Source organism: Garra rufa, chromosome 8, assembly GCF_049309525.1.
Source record: "Garra rufa chromosome 8, GarRuf1.0, whole genome shotgun sequence".
Taxonomy (NCBI): Eukaryota; Metazoa; Chordata; class Actinopteri; order Cypriniformes; family Cyprinidae; genus Garra; species Garra rufa.
In genome coordinates, this window is record NC_133368.1 from 28,888,436 (window position 1) to 28,910,544 (window position 22,109).

A 22,109-nucleotide genomic window follows, 5' to 3' on the forward strand; every position below is an offset into this window, starting at 1 on the left:
AATGCTCTTTAATTTATTCTATTGTAAAATGGTAAGTGTGCAACAAACAAAAACAAAAAATGTAATTATCTATAAAAAAATCTAAAAAATATGAAGGGCTGGGATCTATGCACACCTATAGCTTGACACAGATATATCGATTAAAGAGATGGGAAACACCATGTACTGTACACCAGGTGCTTTAAAAACCAATAGAACCCATTACAAACAGCCATTCTGTCTACACTGGAAGCTTTGACGTCAATGAACAAGTCAATGAAAGTAAACTGCTGCCCGGTTCTATTACTGACACAAAGTACAAGTGCATTTGCAACGGTCGCTTTGACTTGTTTAGTGTAGACAGTCTCAAGCTGTTGCAACAATGCCTGTTGTAAACAAGGTGTGACACTATAACAAGCAGCCAATAATTATAGTCCCACTGTTATAATAACATATCATTGATTAAAACCAAGTCACATGAAAGTCTATTCGAGTAATGTACAATGTAATGCAAACAAAATGATCTGTACTGACTGTTGCTCCACTATTAGTCCACAAATGTTTGGAAAACACAAAATTGTCATGAAAGTACACAGACAACAAGGTGCAGCTTTAATTTAACAGAGCTGAGTGGTCACTCAAACCGGCTCACTCCCCGATAATCTGTTAATTTCGTTTCGAATGTGACCCAAAGTGGTGATGTGCAAGTGGGTGAGCTGTTTACTTCGTAATTAGTCCATCCATTACCAAGCCTGACCCATTCAGGCTGATTGGTGGAACAGCTTTAAACATGACAGTTGAGTGTTAGCAGCTGAACAGCATAATCAGTCAATCACAGCAGCACTCCCACCTCTCGTGACTTTTCGCCAATTTTGCATTTGCGTTTGTGCAAAATCACTCAAGCAAATGATCAAATAACAGATTAAACCTTGTCTGCACTGTGAGCAAGATATTTGAGCAACTCAGAAGACTTTGAAATGAGAATATCTGTCCATCTAAACATAAGGTGGCTACAGACATTCTAGTCCCTAGATATGGCTTGATCCCTTCACTGGTATTTTCAAACTTGCTTTATCGCCTAGTAGATGATAATCGTAAGTCCAATCACGTAGGAAGGTAATAGCACACCTCTTCTCAACAAGCTGCACCATTTGAGGTATCATTCAGCACAAATGGCGAAGGATAAGTTCTCCACTAAAGTTTAATACCTAGGATTAGGTGTTTCTGCAAATTCCCTAATACTAAGTGATCAATAATAGAGATGTCTGCAACAGCAACTACTGATCGAATCTTAAGTCTTTTTAGCTCAGCTTTCACTTTACACTTTCAGTGTGGATATAGGGATATAAACAGGGCCTAAAAGTAACTTTTTGCCACATCTGCCAATGGCCGGTGATATGAGAAAATTCACCAGCCAAAATGTTTTTTTACCAGCCATGAGACTCTTTTTGCACTTTTTTGCAAAAACAGGCAGTTACTTTAATTATATGCATTTATGGTGTAATTACTACATTTTCAAGTCAGTTCATGTTAAATAAATTTGATTGCTTAATAACAATGGCCAGAAAGTTTAACGAAATTCATACAGTTCACTTATTTAAATTAGGGCTGCTCGATTATGGAAAAAATCATAATCATGATTATTTTGGTCAATATTGTAATCACGATTATTTAATGGGGTCATCGGATGCCCATTTTCCACAAGTTCATATGATTCTTTGGGGTCTTAATGACAAGTCTCTAATACACTCAAATTCTCAACAGTAGTGTAAAAAAACACCCTTTTACCTTGTCAAAATCAGCTCTGCAAAATTTCAGCTCATTTTAAGACATGGCCCCTTTAAATGCCAGCGAGCTCTACTCGCCCCGCCCCTCTCTGGGATTATGTTTACTTTACTGCATCAGGAACGATTTGCAGGAAGGCAGATGAATATGTAAATCAGGATTGGCGCTTTCCATTTAAAACATTAAACTTCTGCGTCTTCAGCGGCTCAGACGTCGGTAGTAAATGACTACTGCTTTGTTCATTATTACATCCAACAACAGAACACCTCAATCGCTCAATTAGAGTCTTCCTCTGCACCTGAGTCGACACAATGAGGATCGTATTCGGACTGTTTCAGCTCGGTGAGGGCAGGTCTAAGGTAAGGCGCTAATGTCAATCAAATGTATTTCCTCACAACGACAAGAAGCTAAGAATGATCTGATTTTAAAAAGGGGATATTACTTTTAAAGATTTAAAAAATACCACTGGGTGGATTTTTATCATTGTAGGGTGGTTGTGTACACAAACTGCCAACACACATTAATGTTCAAACAACTTAGAAAAGTTAGTTTTGCACCCGATGACCCCTTTAACACAATTATGAGTGGGTCCGAAACTTTATATGATTGATTAATTTAAAGATAGCAATACAATAAAAAAAAGATACAAATGAAACTAATGTAATTAATTGAATGTAAAATAAAACAGCATAGTCTTCAGTGTAAGAATTAAACATGCTTTGTTTCGTATAAAAACTACAAAAGTACCACCGTCAAGAGCAGTGAGTGATTTTGTCTTTGTCTTTTGTTGTTTGATTAACATTAAGCACAGAGACGACAGAAGGAATATTACTTGAGGCCGCTTTAAGAGCTGCACGGATCCAATATACTGTTAGACGCGTATTTTCATCTTCAACTGTTTATGTTAATTTGAGACATAACTGATGAAGGTTTACACGAATAATCACCAAACACCGCATTTTGACATATATTTACATGCATTTGACCATTCAGGTACGCATCTTAAGCTAAAAGTTCACTTTACTTGTCTGTGTTCTGTTCCGTCTCCGAGTGCATACACAGAACAGCGCAAATTCTCTTTTGTGCTTTTAAAAACACCACATCAAAAAAACATTAATAAATCAAGCACCTCTCATTTTACGCAAGTCACGTTAAATGATTTTACTGATTTGCATGTGAAATTGGGCTTTAATAGAGGAGCGAAAGCACACAAAGGGGGTGCAATAGGGAGCAATAATAACTGTATCTTGATTATTGTATTTTCGTAACTGTTTGAAGATAATATCGAAAGTTAAATTTTGATTAATCATTTTAACTTGTATTATTTTCTAACATTGCTGTTTTACTTTATTTTTGACCAAATAAATGCATAATAGACTTCAAACATTTGAAAGGTAGTGTATATTAAATATATTAAATATGAGAGACTGTAATACTTTTAATACTTGTAATTGTATTGCTCAGATGTTTGTCTTTCAAAGCTCCTCTCATTTACATTCAGTCTCAGATGTTTCCCATGATATTTCTTAGGAGAAATACAAATAGACATAAATTCAGGCTGTTGACAAGAAGAGTCTAAAATTACTTACACTAGCTTACATAATTTAGTCATTGATGATATTTGCTTTGAAATTTTTTATTTGTATTTGATATTTGTTTTGAAATTTGAGGAATTTAATTGAAACTGCAAACTTTTGCTAGCAGACTAATATCTTTGCAAATCTGAGGATAATTTGTGAGACTTTCCTCAGAAACGCTGGAGGAGATCTATTTGTCTATGCTTGAGAAAAAATGACAAGCAACAGTCTAAAAATGTCTCAGTTTGCTCTCATTTGCTCTCTTTTGTTTCTTCTACGCTGTTTTATGTTTTTCTTTTTCCTCACTTAGTTTTCATGCCTAGTCCTGTATATTCGTAACATAAAACTGTCTGGTTCTATTTAGAGGGCCATCAATGATTTTAATGCTTGAGTTTCCATTTACCAAAATAACTATGAATGCAGCGCATCATTTCTTGACTCATCAAAACATTATCTTTCACAACTGATTTGAATAAACTGTAATTAGTGCCTATAATATGCAAAACCAGCTATAATTACAGTGTCTTTGCCGACATGAGCTCCATATTCAGCCGCAGAGAGAGAAAGAGAGATAAACATTGCAGCTTATGAGTGGGAATGTTTTGTTGGTGGTTTAATCTGTGTTACTTTTTTTAAGGAACCGCTCTAGTTTTCTTTTATTTATTCCTACATTGTTCCAAACTTGTATGACTGTCTGCAAAAGAACACAAAAGGATGTTTTTCCATAACATGATAGCTTTGTGTGAGGAACAAAAGCGGTCGCACTTTTAATTCGCACTTTTGCATGTGATGTAGCAAGTTTAAATATGTGTATGCTTAAATAAGATTAGAGAGCTATGGTGGAAAGGAAGACTTAAATTTCCATCAAAGCTTGTATGGCTTTTAAGACTTGGTATGCAGTGTATGAGTCATACATACTATTTTTATGCATATTTACAACTTGACATGCCCTATGTAACTTTAAGGAAAAGACCTGCAAGAAATGTTATATAGGTAAATGATCAGAGACTTTCCATTTTGGGGTTAACTATTACTCTCTGTTCTCTACTGTTCTTACTTTTTCCCCCAAAGGAGTGCATTTGGGACTCAGTAGTGCAACAACCCAGTGAAAGGGCTGCTATTCTGAGCATGGACAATAACAGACGCATCAACTCCAGACACATGAAAGTGCCAGAAACTAGGGGTAACCGTGAGAGCTTCAGAGCTTCTGACAGATGATCAAAGAGGCGCCAGGAGAAAAGCAAGGTGCAGATTATGTTGTCAATAGACCTGGAGGATCTGAACGAAACCCCATGAACACCTAAAACTTATGTTCTGTCTTTTCCCTGCCTCTCTGCTGACGATGTACTCTTTGAGATCTCTGCCCTCTTTTCACAGCACTGATTGAAAACATAAAGCCGACTGCGGACCACCACAGTGAAGCAGTATGGAGGCTTCTATAGAAGTAAAAATGTTATAGAAATCATAGGCCAAAAAGGTGCTTCTGGAAAAACAGGACCTAAAGTCAACAAAAAACCAAAACAGCACTATTTACTGAAACCCTTTCCTGATCATGTACTCACCCCGTGTCATCCAAGATGTTCATGTCTTTTGTTCTTCAGTCAAAAGAAATGAAGGTTTTTCAGACAAACATCTCAGGATTTTTCTCTATAAAATGGACTTTAATGGGACCCAATGATTTAAAGGTCCAAATTGCAGTTTCAATGCAGCTTCAAAGGGCTCTACACTATCCCAGCCGAGGAATAAGAGTCTTATCCAGCTAAACGATTGGTCATTTTCTTTTTAACCACAAATGCTCGTCTCACACTAGCTCTGCAATGTGCGTCTACAATTGCACACATTGCGTAATCACGTTGAAGTCGAAAGTCGAAGTTTGTGCAAGATGAACATTTGTGGTTAAAAAGTATATAAGTTTTTAGTTTTTTTTTTTAGAAAATGACAGATCAAATCACTAGATAAAACCTTAATTCCTTGGCTGGGATCATGTAGAGCCCTTTGATGCTGCACTGAAACTGCAGTTTGGACCTTCAGCCCGTTGGCTCCTATTAAAGTCCACTACATAAAGAAAAATCCTGGAATACTTTCCTCAAAAGCCTTAATTTCCTTTCGACTGAATACAGAAAGACGTGAACATCTTGGATGACATGGGGGTAAGTAAATTATTAGGACATTTTTATGCCGGAAGTGAACTAATCCTTTAAGATCTTTTGAAATCAAATCTTTAAATAACCAAAAACTACACTATCCAATTTGTTTAATGAATGACTGGACAATTTCCTATTCTTGCTGCCTGAATAGGATCCCTGTTATTATAAATAATGAAAAATACTGAATGCTACAAGTGGAAAAAGGGCAGTCTTTCCTTCCATTCACACAATACAGAGGAAAGCATAATGGGTTGAAAATAAAGCCATTTCTAGTATCATCATTTCTGTCATAGTAGTCTTGGTCATGCAATGTTAATAATTTAAGACTTAGAAAAGGACAAAATGGCCAAAAATAACATAAAATTATAATGCAATACCAAACGCTCTATGAGTTATTCTAAATCCACCCACAGTGTAGTATCACAATTTTATACCAAGCATAGACATTAGTTTATCTCCAAATTAAAAGCATAGTATTCACAATATTGGTTACTTTCATTGTATTGGTTAATTCTGTCAAAATATAATAATAATGCTAAAAAGTTTTTTTTTCTAAAAACTTCTGTATAAAAAATAATATGGACTATATCATAGGAATTTACTGTATATATAAACTGTAAATACGTACAGTATTGTCAGTAGCAGTAGTAGTAGTAGTAATATGCTGCTTGGCTATAAAAAGAAGAAAATAATAAATGCATGCCCAGTGTCTACACTGAAAAGTCTTCACTTTCTTGATATGATGCAGAAACATATATACAAAGCAAATTTTTGCTACTAAGTTAGTTCTGCTGTCATACTGTTCCACTGAAGAAAAAGAAAAGGGTAGGAAATTTCCTGCATGTTTCTTGAAATGTGAAATTTGAGAGTAATAGCCAGCTACTGATGTGAGCATTTCGGCTGACTGACCTACAGAAAACGCACAACACACTTACGTTAGTTGCTGCATATTATAGGTAAACAAATGGATCAAAGCATAGCAGTTTTCCCTTTGATCCCTGAAAACACATTGTTTGCACCATAAGCGTTGCAGCTATGGATGCGAAACAAGTGGTTGCAAAATCCTCCCTCACATGTTAGCTTCATAGCACTTATCTCCTGCAATGCAGCTGTTTGAAGAAAAAGCTGAGGGCGCAGTCAATGAGTCTCAGCATTGCCCGGAATGGGCACTGATACAGTTCGACGCTGAGCGTAGGTGGGAATGGATAATCATTTCCCACCCAAACGGCAGCAAATGGGGACAAGTGAGCTTTTTTAACCTCTATGCATGGATTGTTGAGGCTGGCCATGTGGTGGGCGTAGAGTATAATAAAACACCCAGATATATTGTGTACAAGCTTTCCGGGTGGAGATTGGCGATGCTATGAAACAAAAGCCCTCTGGTAAGACTATGACACACCATGCAGAATGAGACTGTGAGCACTTACAGTTTCTTGCAATGCAATAACCTTTAACATCTAGCTTTGGCATTTCTTCCAGCAATTTTAGCCCAACAAAGTGTCAAGATAGGGCACAACCTTGCACTAGCATTAAAATATTTATTCTCCGCCATAATCAGAATTGGAGTCAGACGTCACCCAGATGTCACTTCGTCCAGACTCAACCTGACCTCTTTCAAATTTCCGCTCTGCCAGACTTGTTTAACACTTCACTGTGCTTCTATACAGTTTTCAAGCTGTTATCGGATGAAATTCTACAATGATTTGTGCGTCTGGTTATTCAAGAGTTAGTAATTTAAATTACACTTTTTTGCACATGGCATGATGTGTGCCTGGAACAGATCATTTAGAAGAGTCCTCCATATGTGCTGATTAGCTATTCTTCCTGTTAATGATGTTCATACACCCTTCCTACCTCTCTTCATCCATCCATCTATCTGGTTCCAGTTCATCACAGCTCATAAAATGTGTATAAAAATAGGTATATTATATAAAGGTTATAAAAATAGTATCTATCTATCTATCTACAGTTGAAGTCAAAAATTTACATCCCTCTTTCAGAATTTGCAAAATGTTAATTATTTTACCAAACTAAGAGGGATCATACAAAATGCATGTTATTGTTTATTTAATACTGACTTGAATAAGATATTTCACATAGAAGATGTTTACATATAGTCCACAAGAGAAAATAATAAAATGACCCTGTTCAAAAGTGATTCTTAATACTTGTCACAGGGAGTCAGACTGAGACGTGCGGATCCATTTGCAGCATTTATTGAGAATCGTCAACATGCAGGAATAATCACCAGAAAACAGGAACAACGTAGGTAATCCGGGAAACAGTTCAATAGACAGGCAATGGTCGCAATGGCAGGTAGCAGGAATCGTCAACGGGGTACACAGTCCAGAGTCATACACAGAGAATCCAACACAGAGATAAACGCTTAGAATTACGACTAGGGATGCACCGAAATGAAATTCTTGGCCGAAGCCGAAGCCGAATAATAATGAAATGCTTGGCCGAAGGCCGAATACCGAATACCGAACGCGGTGTTTCGCATTTTTTCCCATTTATTTTGCCAATTTTTTCACCATTACAATTATTAAATAGTAAAAATTTGCTTTTTACTATTTTGTGTTGCTTTTCAGAGAAATAAATCAAATAACAAAAATACAATTTCAAAATATTTATTTAACACTGAACATTTTTTTAACATTCCAGCAGATATTATTCAAACAAAGCACAATATAACGTAAAATAAATAAATTAGTAAAATAAAAAAATATTTTTATTTGGCCATCTTTGAAGCCCCCCTTCTTGAATAGCCTATGTTAGGCCTATAACTGACTGCTGAAAGAATGTAACTCTGTATGTCTACAACAACAAATGTGCATTGAATAGTGCCAAAAATGTCGATGAACCCACAACAAATTAATAACTGTCCTAGACATAAGCCTACTTCTTCAAGAAAAGTGTCAGGTTTCAGAACGGTTCTTTTGGCTCTTTTTAAATATTTAGTCAGTTTTAAGAAGCCAGCTTGGGGGCATCTCAGTTTATCCTGGAAATAATCACTGGGAGGAATGATGAGGTGAGATTTGTAGTCAAATAATTCAAACTCAGATATCACACACCAATATCTGAGTTTGAATTATTCTGAAGTATTGATTATTACCTCATTTGTTATGTGTGGACTATATTCCATAGGGTTGCACAACATCCCTCTGCTTAGAAAGTGACATCAATATTTTGGATTTACCTTTAGTACAAAGTGTGTGTATGTGTAAAGCTACGTTGACTTTATTGACGTATTATTCATACAATACCTACTCGCAAATAAACATCAAAAACAAAGTGGGCTGCAATGAATGTCTGTGCAAAACAGCTTTTAGTGGAACATTTCTATACAAGAACAGTATCACAAAAGAACATTTTGATAGATAACAAAAAATATTTAAAGTATTCGACATATACTGTAGACAGAATTAGAATAAATAAAATGGAAATGTCTACATACAGTCCACTATTACTACTACAACTACTGTAAACTTTGCAAATAAGAGATCAGCCCCTGCGCTGGTTGCGCCCCTCCCCCTATAACTGTTCTGTCTCGCAGAGGAGCTAATTTGTGTGCATCTGTATGAAACACGCGTAGGAAAAAAAGAACGACAGAAAGAACGGCTCCCCCACAGCCGCGACTCGGCTCCCATCGTTCATGTTAATGAGCCGTTCAAAAGAATCGGTTCGTTCGCGAACGTCACAACTCTACTACTTTCCTTTTCGCTGCTGCTGTTGCCGTAGCCGCCGCCGTGTCTTTCTCGTACTCTGCATGATGTTCGGGGTGTCTTGATTTTAAGTGATAAATTAAACTTGAAGTGCTGTACGTTTTTGCAGATGCACCCCCTCTGGACAATTCAGCAGAACAGTGTCTGCAAACCGCCGTTTTTGCCTCTTTCTCTGACTCTTTAAAGTGCTTCCACACTGCTGACATGTTTGCTGCATAAAGCGCGCGCCTCTCACTCTACGCGGGTTACTATTTGATCGCGTCATTAAAAACGTCATTGTTCGGCAAATTTTATTCGGCCTTTTTACTTATTCGGCCGAACACCGAAAGTGCTTTTTTTGCCATTTTCGGCCGAATAATTTCGGTTGCCGAACATTCGGTGCATCCCTAATTACGACCATAGGAACAATAAGACTGCGCAAGGTGGCTGTGTGTGTGAGTGCCTTAAATGCATGTGGGTAAATGTGAAACAGGTGTGTGCAGCAATCAGTACAGTGGGAAACAAGGAGCAGCTGTGTGCAGTGATTGGTGCAGTGGCTTATGGGGATTGCAGTCCAGAATGTGTGTGCAAGAGTTCATGATGAGAAGATAGACCAGATACGTGACAGAGCCCCTCCCCAAGGAGCGGCTTCCAGACGCTCTAACCACCTAATACAACCTGGAGGGTGGTGGAGCGGAGGCGGAACAGGGGGAGGGATGGAGGGCCAGGTCCATGTAGGGGTACTGGAACCCCGAACTGAGGCGGAGCCGACGGAGGGAGAAGCCATGATGGAGGAAGGGTTGGCTCCTGCATGGGGCCGACCGACGGAGGTGGAGCCGGTGGAGCCCGAGGCGGAACCGGAGAGTCGATGGTCCTGGGCGACACAGAGGATCCGGAGGGCCAAGGCGGAACCCAAGGCTCTGGCGACCCCGGCGGAGATGGAGGTCCGGAGGTACGCAGCGGAGCCGGAGTGACAGAGGATCGAGGCTGTGCCCACGGGAGGGAGGAGGTCCACAGAGCCGGCAGGACGGAGTGACGAGGCGCAGCCGGAGGAGTAGAGTCCAGAGGCGAAGGTGGGGCGACGACTGACCGGGGCGGAGCTGGAGAGACGATGGAGCCCGGAGGAGCTGGTGGGCCGACGGCCGACAACGGAGACGAGGGAGCACAGAGCCGGGGTGGAGCCGCAGGGTCGGAGGGCCGAGGTGGAGTCCAGGACTCTGAGACTGGAGGTGATGGTGAGGGGTCCTTCAGTCTGGACACCGATGGAGACTGGCAGTCCCACGGCAAGTCCTCTGCACCGAAGGTGGGATGTGGGTGAGCAGAGGGACTGTCAGGAGACAGAGGTGGCGGAACTGGAGCAGCAGGGAGGGTGGGTGGGAACAGTCCATGCATGAGCTCCGTGACCAGAACCGGGCAGACAGGAATCTCAGGACGACTGGATGGAACCAGCGGAGTCTCTGGAAGGCTGGGCGGAACCAGTGGAGTGTCTGGAAGGCTGGGCGGAACCAGCGGAGTCTCTGGAAGGCAGGGCTGAACTAGCGGAGTGTCTGGAAGGCTGGGCGGAACCAGCGGAGTCTCTGGAAGGCAGGGCGGAACCAGCGGAGTCTCTGGAAGGCAGGGCGGAACCAGCGGAGTCTCTGGAAGGCAGGGCGGAACCAGCGGAGTCTCTGGAAGGCAGGGCTGAACCAGCGGAGTCTCTGGAAGGCAGGGCTGAACCAGCGGAGTGTCTGGAAGGCTGGGCGGAACCAGCGGAGTGTCTGGAAGGCTGGGCGGAACCAGCGGAGTCTCTGGAAGGCAGGGCTGAACCAGCGGAGTGTCTGGAAGGCTGGGCGAAACCAGCGGAGTCTCTGGAAGACTGGGCGGAACCAGCGGAGTCTCTGGAAGGCTGGGCTGAACCAGCGGAGTCTCTGGAAGGCTGGGCTGAACCAGCGGAGGCTCTGGAAGGCTGTCTTGAGGAGCGGGCTCTGGACGGCGCTCTTGAGAAGCAGGCTCTGGACGGCGCTCTTGAGGAGCGGGCTCTGGAGAACTGGACGACCCCAGCAGAGACTCAGGAGGGCTGGGCGTCTCCAGCGGAGACTCTGGAAGAGCAGGCTCTGAGCGAGCGGTCACTGGAGGGCGCTCTGGTGGCGCGGTCACTGGAGGGCGCTCTGGCAGCGGAGACTCTGACTTGGGGGTAGCCATCTTGTGCTGTGGCTCAACCTCACCCACAGTAAATGGAGAGCCACACAACAAAAGAGCCAGATCCATGTAATAGTGCAGAGTCCAGTCTGGTTCAAAATTTGGCATGTGGGAAGCCAATGGCTCTGAGAGTCCTCCACGAAAAAAAATCATTAGGCAAATCTCATCCATTGACGACAGATTTGCCAATTCGATGAAGGCCATGACATAATCTTCGATTGTCCGCTCACCCTGCCTGAGAAGCATGATCTGTACTGTTGGATTCATGCTGGAACCGAATGACACCATAAAGCCGCTGGATCCTTACTTGGCGAAGTCTTCTGTCACAAGGAGAGTCAGAGACGTGCGGATCCATTTGCAGCATTTATTGAGAATCGTCAACATGCAGGAATAATCACCAGAAAACAGGAACAACGTAGGTAATCCGGGAAACAGTTCAATAGACAGGCAATGGTCGCAATGGCAGGTAGCAGGAATCGTCAACGGGGTACACAGTCCAGAGTCATACACATAGAATCCAACACAGAGATAAACGCTTAGAATTACGACCATAGGAACAATAAGACTTCGCAAGGTGGCTGTGTGTGTGAGTGGCTTAAATGCATGTGGGTAAATGTGAAACAGGTGTGTGCAGCAATCAGTACAGTGGGAAACAAGGAGCAGCTGTGTGCAGTGATTGGTGCAGTGGCTTATGGGGATTGCAGTCCAGAATGTGTGTGCAAGAGTTCATGATGAGAAGATAGACCAGATACGTGACAATACTGTGTTTTTACGTGAATGATCCACAGCTGTGTTTTTTTTTTTTTGTTTTTTTTTTAGTGATAGCTGTTCTTGAGTTCCTTGTTTGTCCTGAACAGTTAAACTGCTTGCTGTTCTTCAGAAAAATCCCTCAGGTCCCACAAATTCTTTGGTTTTTCACCATTTTTGTCTAACTGAAACCTTTCCAACAATGATTGTATGATTTTGAGATCCATCTTTTCAAACTGAGGACAACTGAAGGACTCATATGCAACTATTACAGAAGGTTCAAACGCTCACTGATGCTCCAGAAGGAAAAAAACATGCATTAAGAGCTGGAGGTGAAAACTTCTTGAATTTAAAGATCAGGGTAAATTGAACTTATTTTGTCTTCTGGGAAACATGCAATTATCTTCTGTAGCCTCTGAAGGGCAGTACTAAATGAAAAAATATATTTAGGGCGAAATAAGAAAAATGTACACGTCTCCATTCTGTTCAAAAGTTTTCACCCCATCTCTTCATGCATCCTGTTTCCTTCTGGAGCATCAGTGAGCATTTGAACCTTCTGTAATAGTTGCATATGAGTCCCTCAGTTGTTCTCAGTGTGAAAAGAAGGATCTCAAAAATCATGGAGTCGTTGTTGGAAAGGATTCAAATACACAAAAATGCTGGAAAACCCAAGAATGTGGGGCCTGAAAGATTTTTCTGAAGAACAGCAGGCAGTTTAACTGTTCAGGACAAACAAGGGACTGATGAACAACTATCTTTTTAATAATTAACTTTTAATTATTTTAGAATTTTCTTAAATTTTAGAATCAGATCATTAGTCATCAAACCTCGGTAAATGTTTATTGCACAAACCAATCACAGCCGAACATAACTACTAATATCCAATCGTATTGCAATAGAGGTATTGCCTCCTCTCACGTGACCAACCTCCCCTTCATTCTCAAATAGCCCTAACAAACCCATGGCACGCTTTGGGGGGTCTGTTAAAACTTAATGGGCTCAGGGGTAGTGAGAGACGAGGACGTCCGTTTTTACTTTACCTGCTAGTGTCACTGTTGCAAAAAACAAGTGATTTATACACTTTTTAATGTAATATTTTGTCAAATTGGAGTTATTTTATTTTTATACTTAGTTTTTTTGTACCAATATTTTGAGGAGACACTGCTTCCCTTGCCTTCTCAGAGAAAACACCCCTGGCGCAGCCCTAATATAAATGTTGATTACATAATCTGAAATGTAGCCACATGAGATACCTGATAAATACTTAATGGAGTACTTTAATACTAAGATGAGATAGTGCTTGACTCACATACTGTGAAGTGTCCACTGGTGCCACATCCACAGCATTAGTGAAGTTATTCATGAGCACAGCGTCAAATTCCTGCAGCCCGGCGCTAGTGTGGACCACGTGATCCTTCACAAAGATGCTGACGGCACGCAGCATGAAGGAAACAAACAGGTGCATGTGAATGTAGTTCCTGGTGCAGTGGAGACGCCTAAAGAAACACAAATACATGAGGCTTGTTAGGCAGAGAATGGAAAAGATGGTAGTCCTCAGAAAGAATACGCATTTGGGGAAATAAGGAAAAGGAAGGTTTATGAGTATTGCATTTACCTTTCTACCTTTCTACGTACTCTATTAAAAATAAAGGTTTCCAAAAGGGGGTTTTTGCAGTGATGCCATAGACGAACAATTTTTGGTTCATCAAAGAACCTTCTAGCAAAAAGTTCTAAAAAGATCCATCTAAAGAATATTTTTTGACTATAAAGGATGTTTTCTGCATTTGAAAGGTTCCATGGATGTTCAGTGTTCTTCATGGAATAAAGAACCTTTATTTTTAAGAGTGTAATGCTAAAATGCTGCTACATTGAAGACAAGATTCATATACATCTTTTGTAGCTTGGAATCACAGACTAACCGGATGCCATGTATTTTTAGTGTACCCATTCTATTTTAATTTGGTCTCTATTTTCACAGGGGACACAGACAGAAATGAATGCAATACTAATACACTCAGCGACCATCTGTTCAAAAATCCCCAAAGTCTGACGCATGTTATAAAGGCATTCTACATTTAGTACCCTTTAAGTATTACTATAGTAAATGAGGAATACTAATGGCCCATCACAATGCTCATCTTATCCTATTATTATAATAATATGGCGAAATAATCCATTTTAATTATATAAATTAGATTTATTCAGTGAGCTCACTGCAGTGCATTCCAGGATTGCTCTATCCATGAAGGATAACTGTCACAGTTCTGTCTGTTTATGTCTTTGGTTTCGCCCATTGTCTCCCCCTGTTGATTCTGTGTGATTTGGTTTTTCCCTCGTCAGCCCTGATCACCGTCACCTGTGTTTAGTAATTAGTCTGTCTTTATAAGTCTGTTTGTTTCTTGAGTTCAAGGTCGGTCGTTTAATGTTGACGTTGATGTTAGATGTCACGTGTGTGGATTCTCCTGCCTGTTCCTGATTGTTCCTGCTTGTCTATTTGAAGAGTATATTAAAATAGTGTTGATTGTTTATCTCGTCTCGTCTCGTTCCGTCCAGCACGTGCACCATTGTAACAGAAAGACCGACCTCAAAAGTTTACCCGGCACTTTCCCCTGCGTTTATTTTCCGTCTTTTTTCCCTCAGTGTTTTGTTTTTTATTGTTTGATCGATTATGGACCCTACTGTTCGTCTCATCCTCCTGAGGCAGGAGGAACGCTCTCTTGAGGACCATACACATGAGTTCATCTCCCTGGCAGAACATTCCCACTTCCCGGATAGCAGCCTATGCATCTTCTACCACCTGGGACTGAATTCCACCACCAAGGCGCTGCTATCTGGGGAGGGTCCTCAAGAGAGCCTGCCGGACTACATCGAGTGGGTGTTCAAATCGTCCTGTGGGTGTCGCTGTTTCGCTGTTTCCCTGCTTCCTGTTTGCCTCGCTGCAGAGTGGTCTGTTTGTTTGTAACGTTAGCTCTCTGCAGCTTCGTTTTTCTACTGGATTTTCTACTGGATTCTCTATCTTATTGTTAATTCTGCCGTTTTAAACTGATAGATATAGCTTAATATAATTTCTGGTCTTATCCATCAAACTAATCTGACTAATTTGATTGTTCGCCTTACTCTATAATCACGAGTGCAGCACGTTAGCATTCCATAGCCGGTTAATTTGCCGCTCGCACTCCATTCACGCTTTTAACTCTTGTTTACTATTTTTAGCATTGCGCTGGCCGGTTAACTTGCCATCTGCGTTCCATTCACGTTTTTATTTATTTTTTCTCGTGTTTAATATCGTTAGTACTCTTTTAGCCGGTTTCGTTCCGTTTTTTCTCCCCCTGATCTGTTCTTCAGGAACTCTAACAACATTGGTAAGTTGAAATCATTCTACAATCACGGTGAGTAATGGCTTCTTCTCCTACAATTGTAGTCTGCACTGCTTGCCACATGTATAGCTTATCTATCTCTGTCAGCAGTGAGCCTTATACATGTGATAAATGCAGGAATATAGTCAGGCTGACAGAGAAGATTTCAGAACTAGAGTCACGCATCCAAACTTTAATGGAGGATAGTAAGAATGTGAGGGCCTTAGATACGGTTTTGGATGTGACTAGCTCAGAAAGCCCTGTACATTGTTCGGTTCCGGTAACAACGCCCATGCAGCAGGGCAATTGGGTGACTGTGAGGCGGCATAGTCGCGGGTCAAAACACCGCTCTTCCGTTCCGATCAGAACATCAAACAGGTTCTCCCCACTCAGTGAAGCACCCACTGAGAAACCTGATGAAAGTGCTCTAGTAATTGGCGATTCTATTGTACGGAACGTGAAAATAGAGACACCAGCCAACATAGTCCAATGTTTACCGGGAGCCAGAGCGCCTGACATCTTGGCAAATTTAAAAGTGCTGGCTAATGCTAAACGTAAATTCAGTAAGATTGTTATTCACGTCGGCGCTAATGATGTTCGACTTCGCCAGTCGGAGATCACTAAAAATAATGTTAAAGAGGTGTGTGATCTTGCAAGTATGATGTCAGACACTGTAATATGCTCTGGTCCCCTCCCGGCTTACCGTGGTGACGAGATTCACAGTAGACTGTGGTCACTCCATGGCTGGATGTCAAAGTGGTGCCCGCGAAATAACATAGGTTTCATAGACAATTGGACAAGCTTTTGGGGCAGACCTGACCTGTTGAAAAGAGATGGTCTTCATCCCTCTGGATGTGGAGCATCTCTTCTATCTAGAAATATGGCACATAGTCTTAGAGTTTGCACTTGACTCACTGGGGCCCAGGTCAGGAAGCAGACAGACTGGCTAAACCGACCGTCTGCTAGCCGCCTCACGTCACAGAAATCAGTTAATTCTCAGCACATAGAGACCCTTTCACCTAGATATCACTCTATAGAGACTGTGTCTGTTCCCCGAGCTAGAAAATACAAAAAACGCCTGAATCAAATCAAGACCAACAATTTAATTGATGTTCATCAAATAAAAAATATATATAATACAGAGAAACAATTGATAAAGCTTGGCTTATTGAATATCAGGTCCCTTTCTACGAAAGCACTTTTTGTAAATGATATGATCACTGATCATAACCTAGATGTGCTCTGTTTGACAGAAACCTGGCTAAAACCAGACGATTACATTATTTTAAACGAGTCCACCCCCCAAGATTACTGTTATAAACATGAACCGCGTCTAAAAGGTAAAGGAGGAGGTGTTTCTACTATTTATAGCAGTATTCTCAATGTCTCTCAGAGAACGGGCTTCAATTATAACTCGTTTGAAGTTATGGTGCTTCATATAGCATTATCCAGAGAAACAAGTACTAATGATAAATCCCCTGTGACGTTTGTGTTAGCTACTGTATACAGGCCACCAGGGCACCATACAGACTTTATTAAAGAATTTGCTGATTTTCTATCCGAATTAGTGCTGGCCGCAGATAAAGTCTTAATAGTGGGTGATTTTAACATCCATGTTGATAATGAAAAAGATGCATTAGGAACAGCATTTATAGATATTTTGAACTCGATTGGGGTTAGACAACACGTGTCAGGTCCTACTCATTGCCGAAATCATACTCTAGATTTAATACTGTCACATGGAATTGATGTTAATGGCGTTGAAATTCTGCAGCAAAGCGATGATATCTCAGATCATTATCTAGTCTCTTGTATAATCCAGATAGCTAAAACTGTTAATTCAATTCCTTGCTACAAATACGGTAGAACCATCACTTCTACTACAAAAGACCGCTTTGTAAGTAATCTTCCTGACTTATCTGAATTCCTCAGCATATCCAATAGCTCAGAAAAACTTGATGATGTAATAGAAACTATGGACTCTCTCTTTTCTAGCACTTTAGATACAGTTGCTCCAGTGCGCCTAAAAAAGATTAAGAAAAACAGTCTAACACCGTGGTATAACGATCATACCCGCGCCCTAAAGAGAAAAGCACGAAAAATGGAACGCAGCTGGAGGAAAACAAAACTAGAGGTTTTTCGTATTGCTTGGCGTGAATGTAATTTATCTTATAGGAAAGCATTAAAAACTGCCAGATCGGATTACTTTTCATCTCTCTTAGAAGAAAACAAACATAACCCTAGGTATTTGTTCAATACTGTGGTTAAATTAACTAAAAATATAGCGGCAACAGGTTTAGACATTTCCCAAAAGCACAGCAGTAATGACTTTATGACGTACTTTACCTCCAAGATAGACACTATTAGAGATAAAATTGTAACCATACAGCCGCCCGCTACAGTATCGCATCAGATAGTGCGTTGTAGATCTCCTGAGGAACAATTCCATTCATTCTCTATTATAGGAGAGGAGGAATTGTATAAACTTGTTAAATCATCTAAACCCACAACATGTATGTTAGACCCTATTCCATCTAAGCTACTAAAGGAGGTACTTCCAGAAGTCATAGATCCTCTTCTGAATATTATTAATTCGTCACTATCATTAGGATATGTCCCCAAAACCTTCAAAATAGCTGTTATTAAGCCACTCATTAAAAAACCACAACTTGACCCCTATGAATTAATTAACTACAGACCAATTTCGAATCTCCCTTTTCTGTCAAAGGTACTAGAAAAGGTAGTATCCTCACAATTATGCTCCTTCTTAGAGAAAAACGGTATCTGCGAGGATTTCCAGTCAGGTTTTAGACCATATCATAGTACTGAGACTGCTCTAATTAGAGTAACAAATGACCTGCTATTGTCAAGCGATCGTGGTTGCATCTCTCTATTAGTGCTACTGGATCTTAGTGCCGCATTTGATACCATTGACCACAACATTCTTTTAAATAGACTTGAAAATTATGTAGGCATTAGTGGTAGTGCACTGGCATGGTTCAAATCGTACTTATCTGACCGTCATCAGTTTGTGGCAATAAATGAAGAGGTATCATTTAGATCGCAAGTGCAGTATGGAGTACCTCAAGGCTCAGTGCTAGGGCCATTACTTTTTACGCTTTACATGTTACCCTTGGGAGATATCATCAGGAAACATGGTGTTAGCTTTCATTGTTACGCTGATGATACTCAGCTCTATATTTCTTCGCAGCCCGGCAAAACATATCCATTCGAAAAACTAACAGAATGCATAGCTGATATTAAAAACTGGATGGCGAATAACTTCTTACTGTTAAATTCTGAAAAAACAGAGGTATTAATTATTGGACCTAAAACCTCCACAAGTAATGACCTAAAACACAGTCTAATACTAGATGGCTGCTCTGTAAATTCGTCGTCATCAGTTAGGAACCTAGGCGTCCTATTCGATAGCAATCTCTCCTTTGAAAGCCACATTTCTAGCATCTGCAAAACCGCATTTTTCCATCTTAAAAATATATCGAAATTACGACCTATGCTATCAATGTCAAATGCTGAAACATTAATTCATGCGTTCATGACCTCAAGGATAGATTATTGTAATGCTTTATTGGGTGGTTGTTCTGCACGCTTAATAAACAAACTCCAGCTGGTCCAAAATGTAGCAGCTAGAGTTCTTACTAGAACCAGAAAGTATGACCATATTAGCCCGGTTCTGTCAGCACTGCATTGGCTCCCTATTAAACATCGTATAGATTTTAAAATCTTGCTAATTACTTATAAAGCCCTCAATGGTTTAGCTCCTCAGTACTTGAACGAGCTCCTATCGTATTATAGTCCTTCACGTCCGCTGCGTTCTCAAAATTCTGGCAATCTGATAATACCTAGAATATCAAAATCAATTGCCGGCGGCAGATCATTTTCTTATCTAGCGCCTAAACTCTGGAACAATCTACCTAACACTGTTCGGGAGGCCGACACACTCTGTCAGTTTAAATCTAGATTAAAGACACATCTCTTTAACCTGGCTTACACATAAAATCATTAACACATTTCTATAATTCAAATCCGTTAAAGGATTGTTAGGCTGCATTAATTAGGTCAACCGGAACCGAAAACACCTCCCATAACACCTGATGCACTCGTTGCATCGTAAAAAGAATGGCATCTACGCTAATATTAGTCTGTTTCATTCTTATTCCGAGGTCACCGTAGCCTCCAGACCCAGCCTGTATCCGGATCAGATGGTCACTCCAGTCCCCCGGATCCAGTCCGTACCCAGCTTAGATCATGGATCACCACCTAGAGATGACTTCAATAGCCGTGGATGTCAACCAGATGAGCTCCAAGGCGGATCATCAATAAAGACCTCGCCAACCTTGACGGCCATCGGCGCTACACCACAGGATCCTGATGAGTTCTCTACAATCAGACATTGGTACAAACTGTTGTTTGGTCTGGCCAGAGGAGAACTGGTCCCCCGACTGAGCCTGGTTTCTCCCAAGGTTTTTTTCTCCATTTCTGTCACCTGTGGAGTTTTGGTTCCTTGCCGCTGTCGCCTCTGGCTTGCTTAGTTGGGGACACTTTCCAGCGATATCGTATACTATTTGAACTGAACTGACGATGATATCACTGAATTCATTGATGAACTGCCTTTAACTGAAAATTGATTGTTACAATAATGCGTTACTTACACACTATTGTGCTGTTTAAATACTGTGCAGTTGCTTTGACACAATCTGTATTGTAAAAGGCGCTATATAAATAAAGGTGACTTGTTGGCGTCCTGCCAATCTTCCTGGACTGTCGGCATCATCGAGGAGGACGTCAGCCCCACTCACGACCCAGAACCCAGCCAAACATCACCCCGACATGCGGAGTTACAGCCTGAGCCCACCGCAGATGGAGTGCCAGAGCCGAGAGCGACAGAGAGCTGCACCACCGCTGAGGGTGAGCTTGGATCTATTTCTGGGGATTTAATAGACTTCTTCTCGGATCTTGCCCAAGACAACTCATGTGACTTAATTGACTTTTTCTCTGAGCCACTGACCTGTATAGACTTCCCTCCCACCCGCCCTCGTCTGTCTGAATCTGCCTGGTCCCCGCTGGTTCCGCCCAGCCGTCCTGAGTTCCCGCTGGTTCCGCCCAGCCGTCCTGAGTTCCCGCTGGTTCCGCCCAGCCGTCCTGAGTTCCCGCTGGTTCCGCCCAGCCGCCCCAAGTCTCCCAGGTCAGCAGTCAGTCCCCCAGCTCACCCTCAGCCCACCACCTGTGCAGTGGGCTCGCCGCGGGACTGCCAGCTTCCATCGGCGTCTCGGCTGGAGGATTCCTCAGCTCCGCCTCCAGCCTCCGAGTCCTGGACTCCGCCTCGGCCCTTCGACCCCGCGGTTCCACCACGGCTCTCGACGCCCTCCTCTTCACCGTCGCCCATCGATCCACCAGCTCCACCGGGCTCCATCGTCTTTCCGGCTCCGCCCTGGTCAGTCGTCACCCCATCGGCTCCTCAGGACTCTGCTCCTCCGGCTGTGCCTCGTCGCGCCGTCCCACCGGCTCCTTGGGACTCCTCCTTCCTGCGGGCACAGCCTCCATCCTCTGTCGCTCCGGCTCCGCCGCGGATCTCCGGGACTCCGCCTCCGCCTCGGGCGCCAGAGCCTGCTCCACCTTGGCCCTCCGGATCCTCGGCGTCACCCCGGATCATCGGCTCTCCGTCTTCGCCTCGGGCTCCTTATCCATCTGCTCCGCCTCTGTCGGTCGGCCCCATGGAGTCGGCACGCCTTCGTCCACCATGGTTCCTCCCTCTGTCGGCTCCACAGTGGGCCGTCATCATGGCTGCGGTCTGGGTCGGTTCCTCCTGCCTTATGCCCCACCCATGTCCTCCCTGGCTCCTCCCTCCGTCGTCGCCCCTCTGGACTGTCTGGTTTGTCACATGGACTTTTGTTCTGGTCCTCCTCCGGGGGTTGCGTCCTCCGCCGGAACCCCCTCCTTCATTGACTCTGGTATCCTGGTTTTTCCGCCCCTCTCGTTTTTTCTTTTTTCCACGGCGCGAGGACGCGCCTTTCCGGAGGGGGGCGTAATGTCACAGTTCTGTCTGTTTATGTCTTTGGTTTCGCCCATTGTCTCCCCCTGTTGATTCTGTGTGATTTGGTTTTTCCCTCGTCAGCCCTGATCACCGTCACCTGTGTTTAGTAATTAGTCTGTCTTTATAAGTCTGTTTGTTTCTTGAGTTCAAGGTCGGTCGTTTAATGTTGACGTTGATGTTAGATGTCACGTGTGTGGATTCTCCTGCCTGTTCCTGATTGTTCCTGCTTGTCTATTTGAAGAGTATATTAAAATAGTGTTGATTGTTTATCTCGTCTCGTTCCGTCCAGCACGTGCACCATTGTAACAATAACATAATGAGGTATTTTATATTTTTAGATCATGAAATATCTGGAACAGTCTTCAGATTGGAAGCATGCCTATGGATGGCTTAATATTCTCTCTAGATAGAGAGCCCATTAGGTGTACTGGTAACACTTTACAATAAGGTTCATTAGTTAAACATTAGTTAATGTATTAACTAATCTTTATTAACATTAGTTAACGGAAATACAGTTGTTCATTGTTTGTTCATGTTAGTTCACACTGCATTAACTAATGTTAACAAAATTTTAATAATGT

General features: G+C 42.0%; 1 protein-coding gene across 1 annotated transcript in view; it reads right to left on the reverse strand.

Moving 5' to 3' along the window:
• The window catches only part of LOC141340682 (parathyroid hormone 2 receptor-like), a 55,886-nt gene extending 42,268 nt beyond the window's left edge, over nucleotides 1–13,618 (reverse strand). Inside the window, exon 1 of the mRNA XM_073845746.1 lies at nucleotides 13,427–13,618. Within this exon, the coding sequence (XP_073701847.1) occupies nucleotides 13,427–13,582 (156 nt within the window). The 5' untranslated portion in view covers nucleotides 13,583–13,618. The remainder of the gene's footprint in view (nucleotides 1–13,426) is intronic.
• Between the last annotated feature and the right edge of the window lie 8,491 nt (nucleotides 13,619–22,109).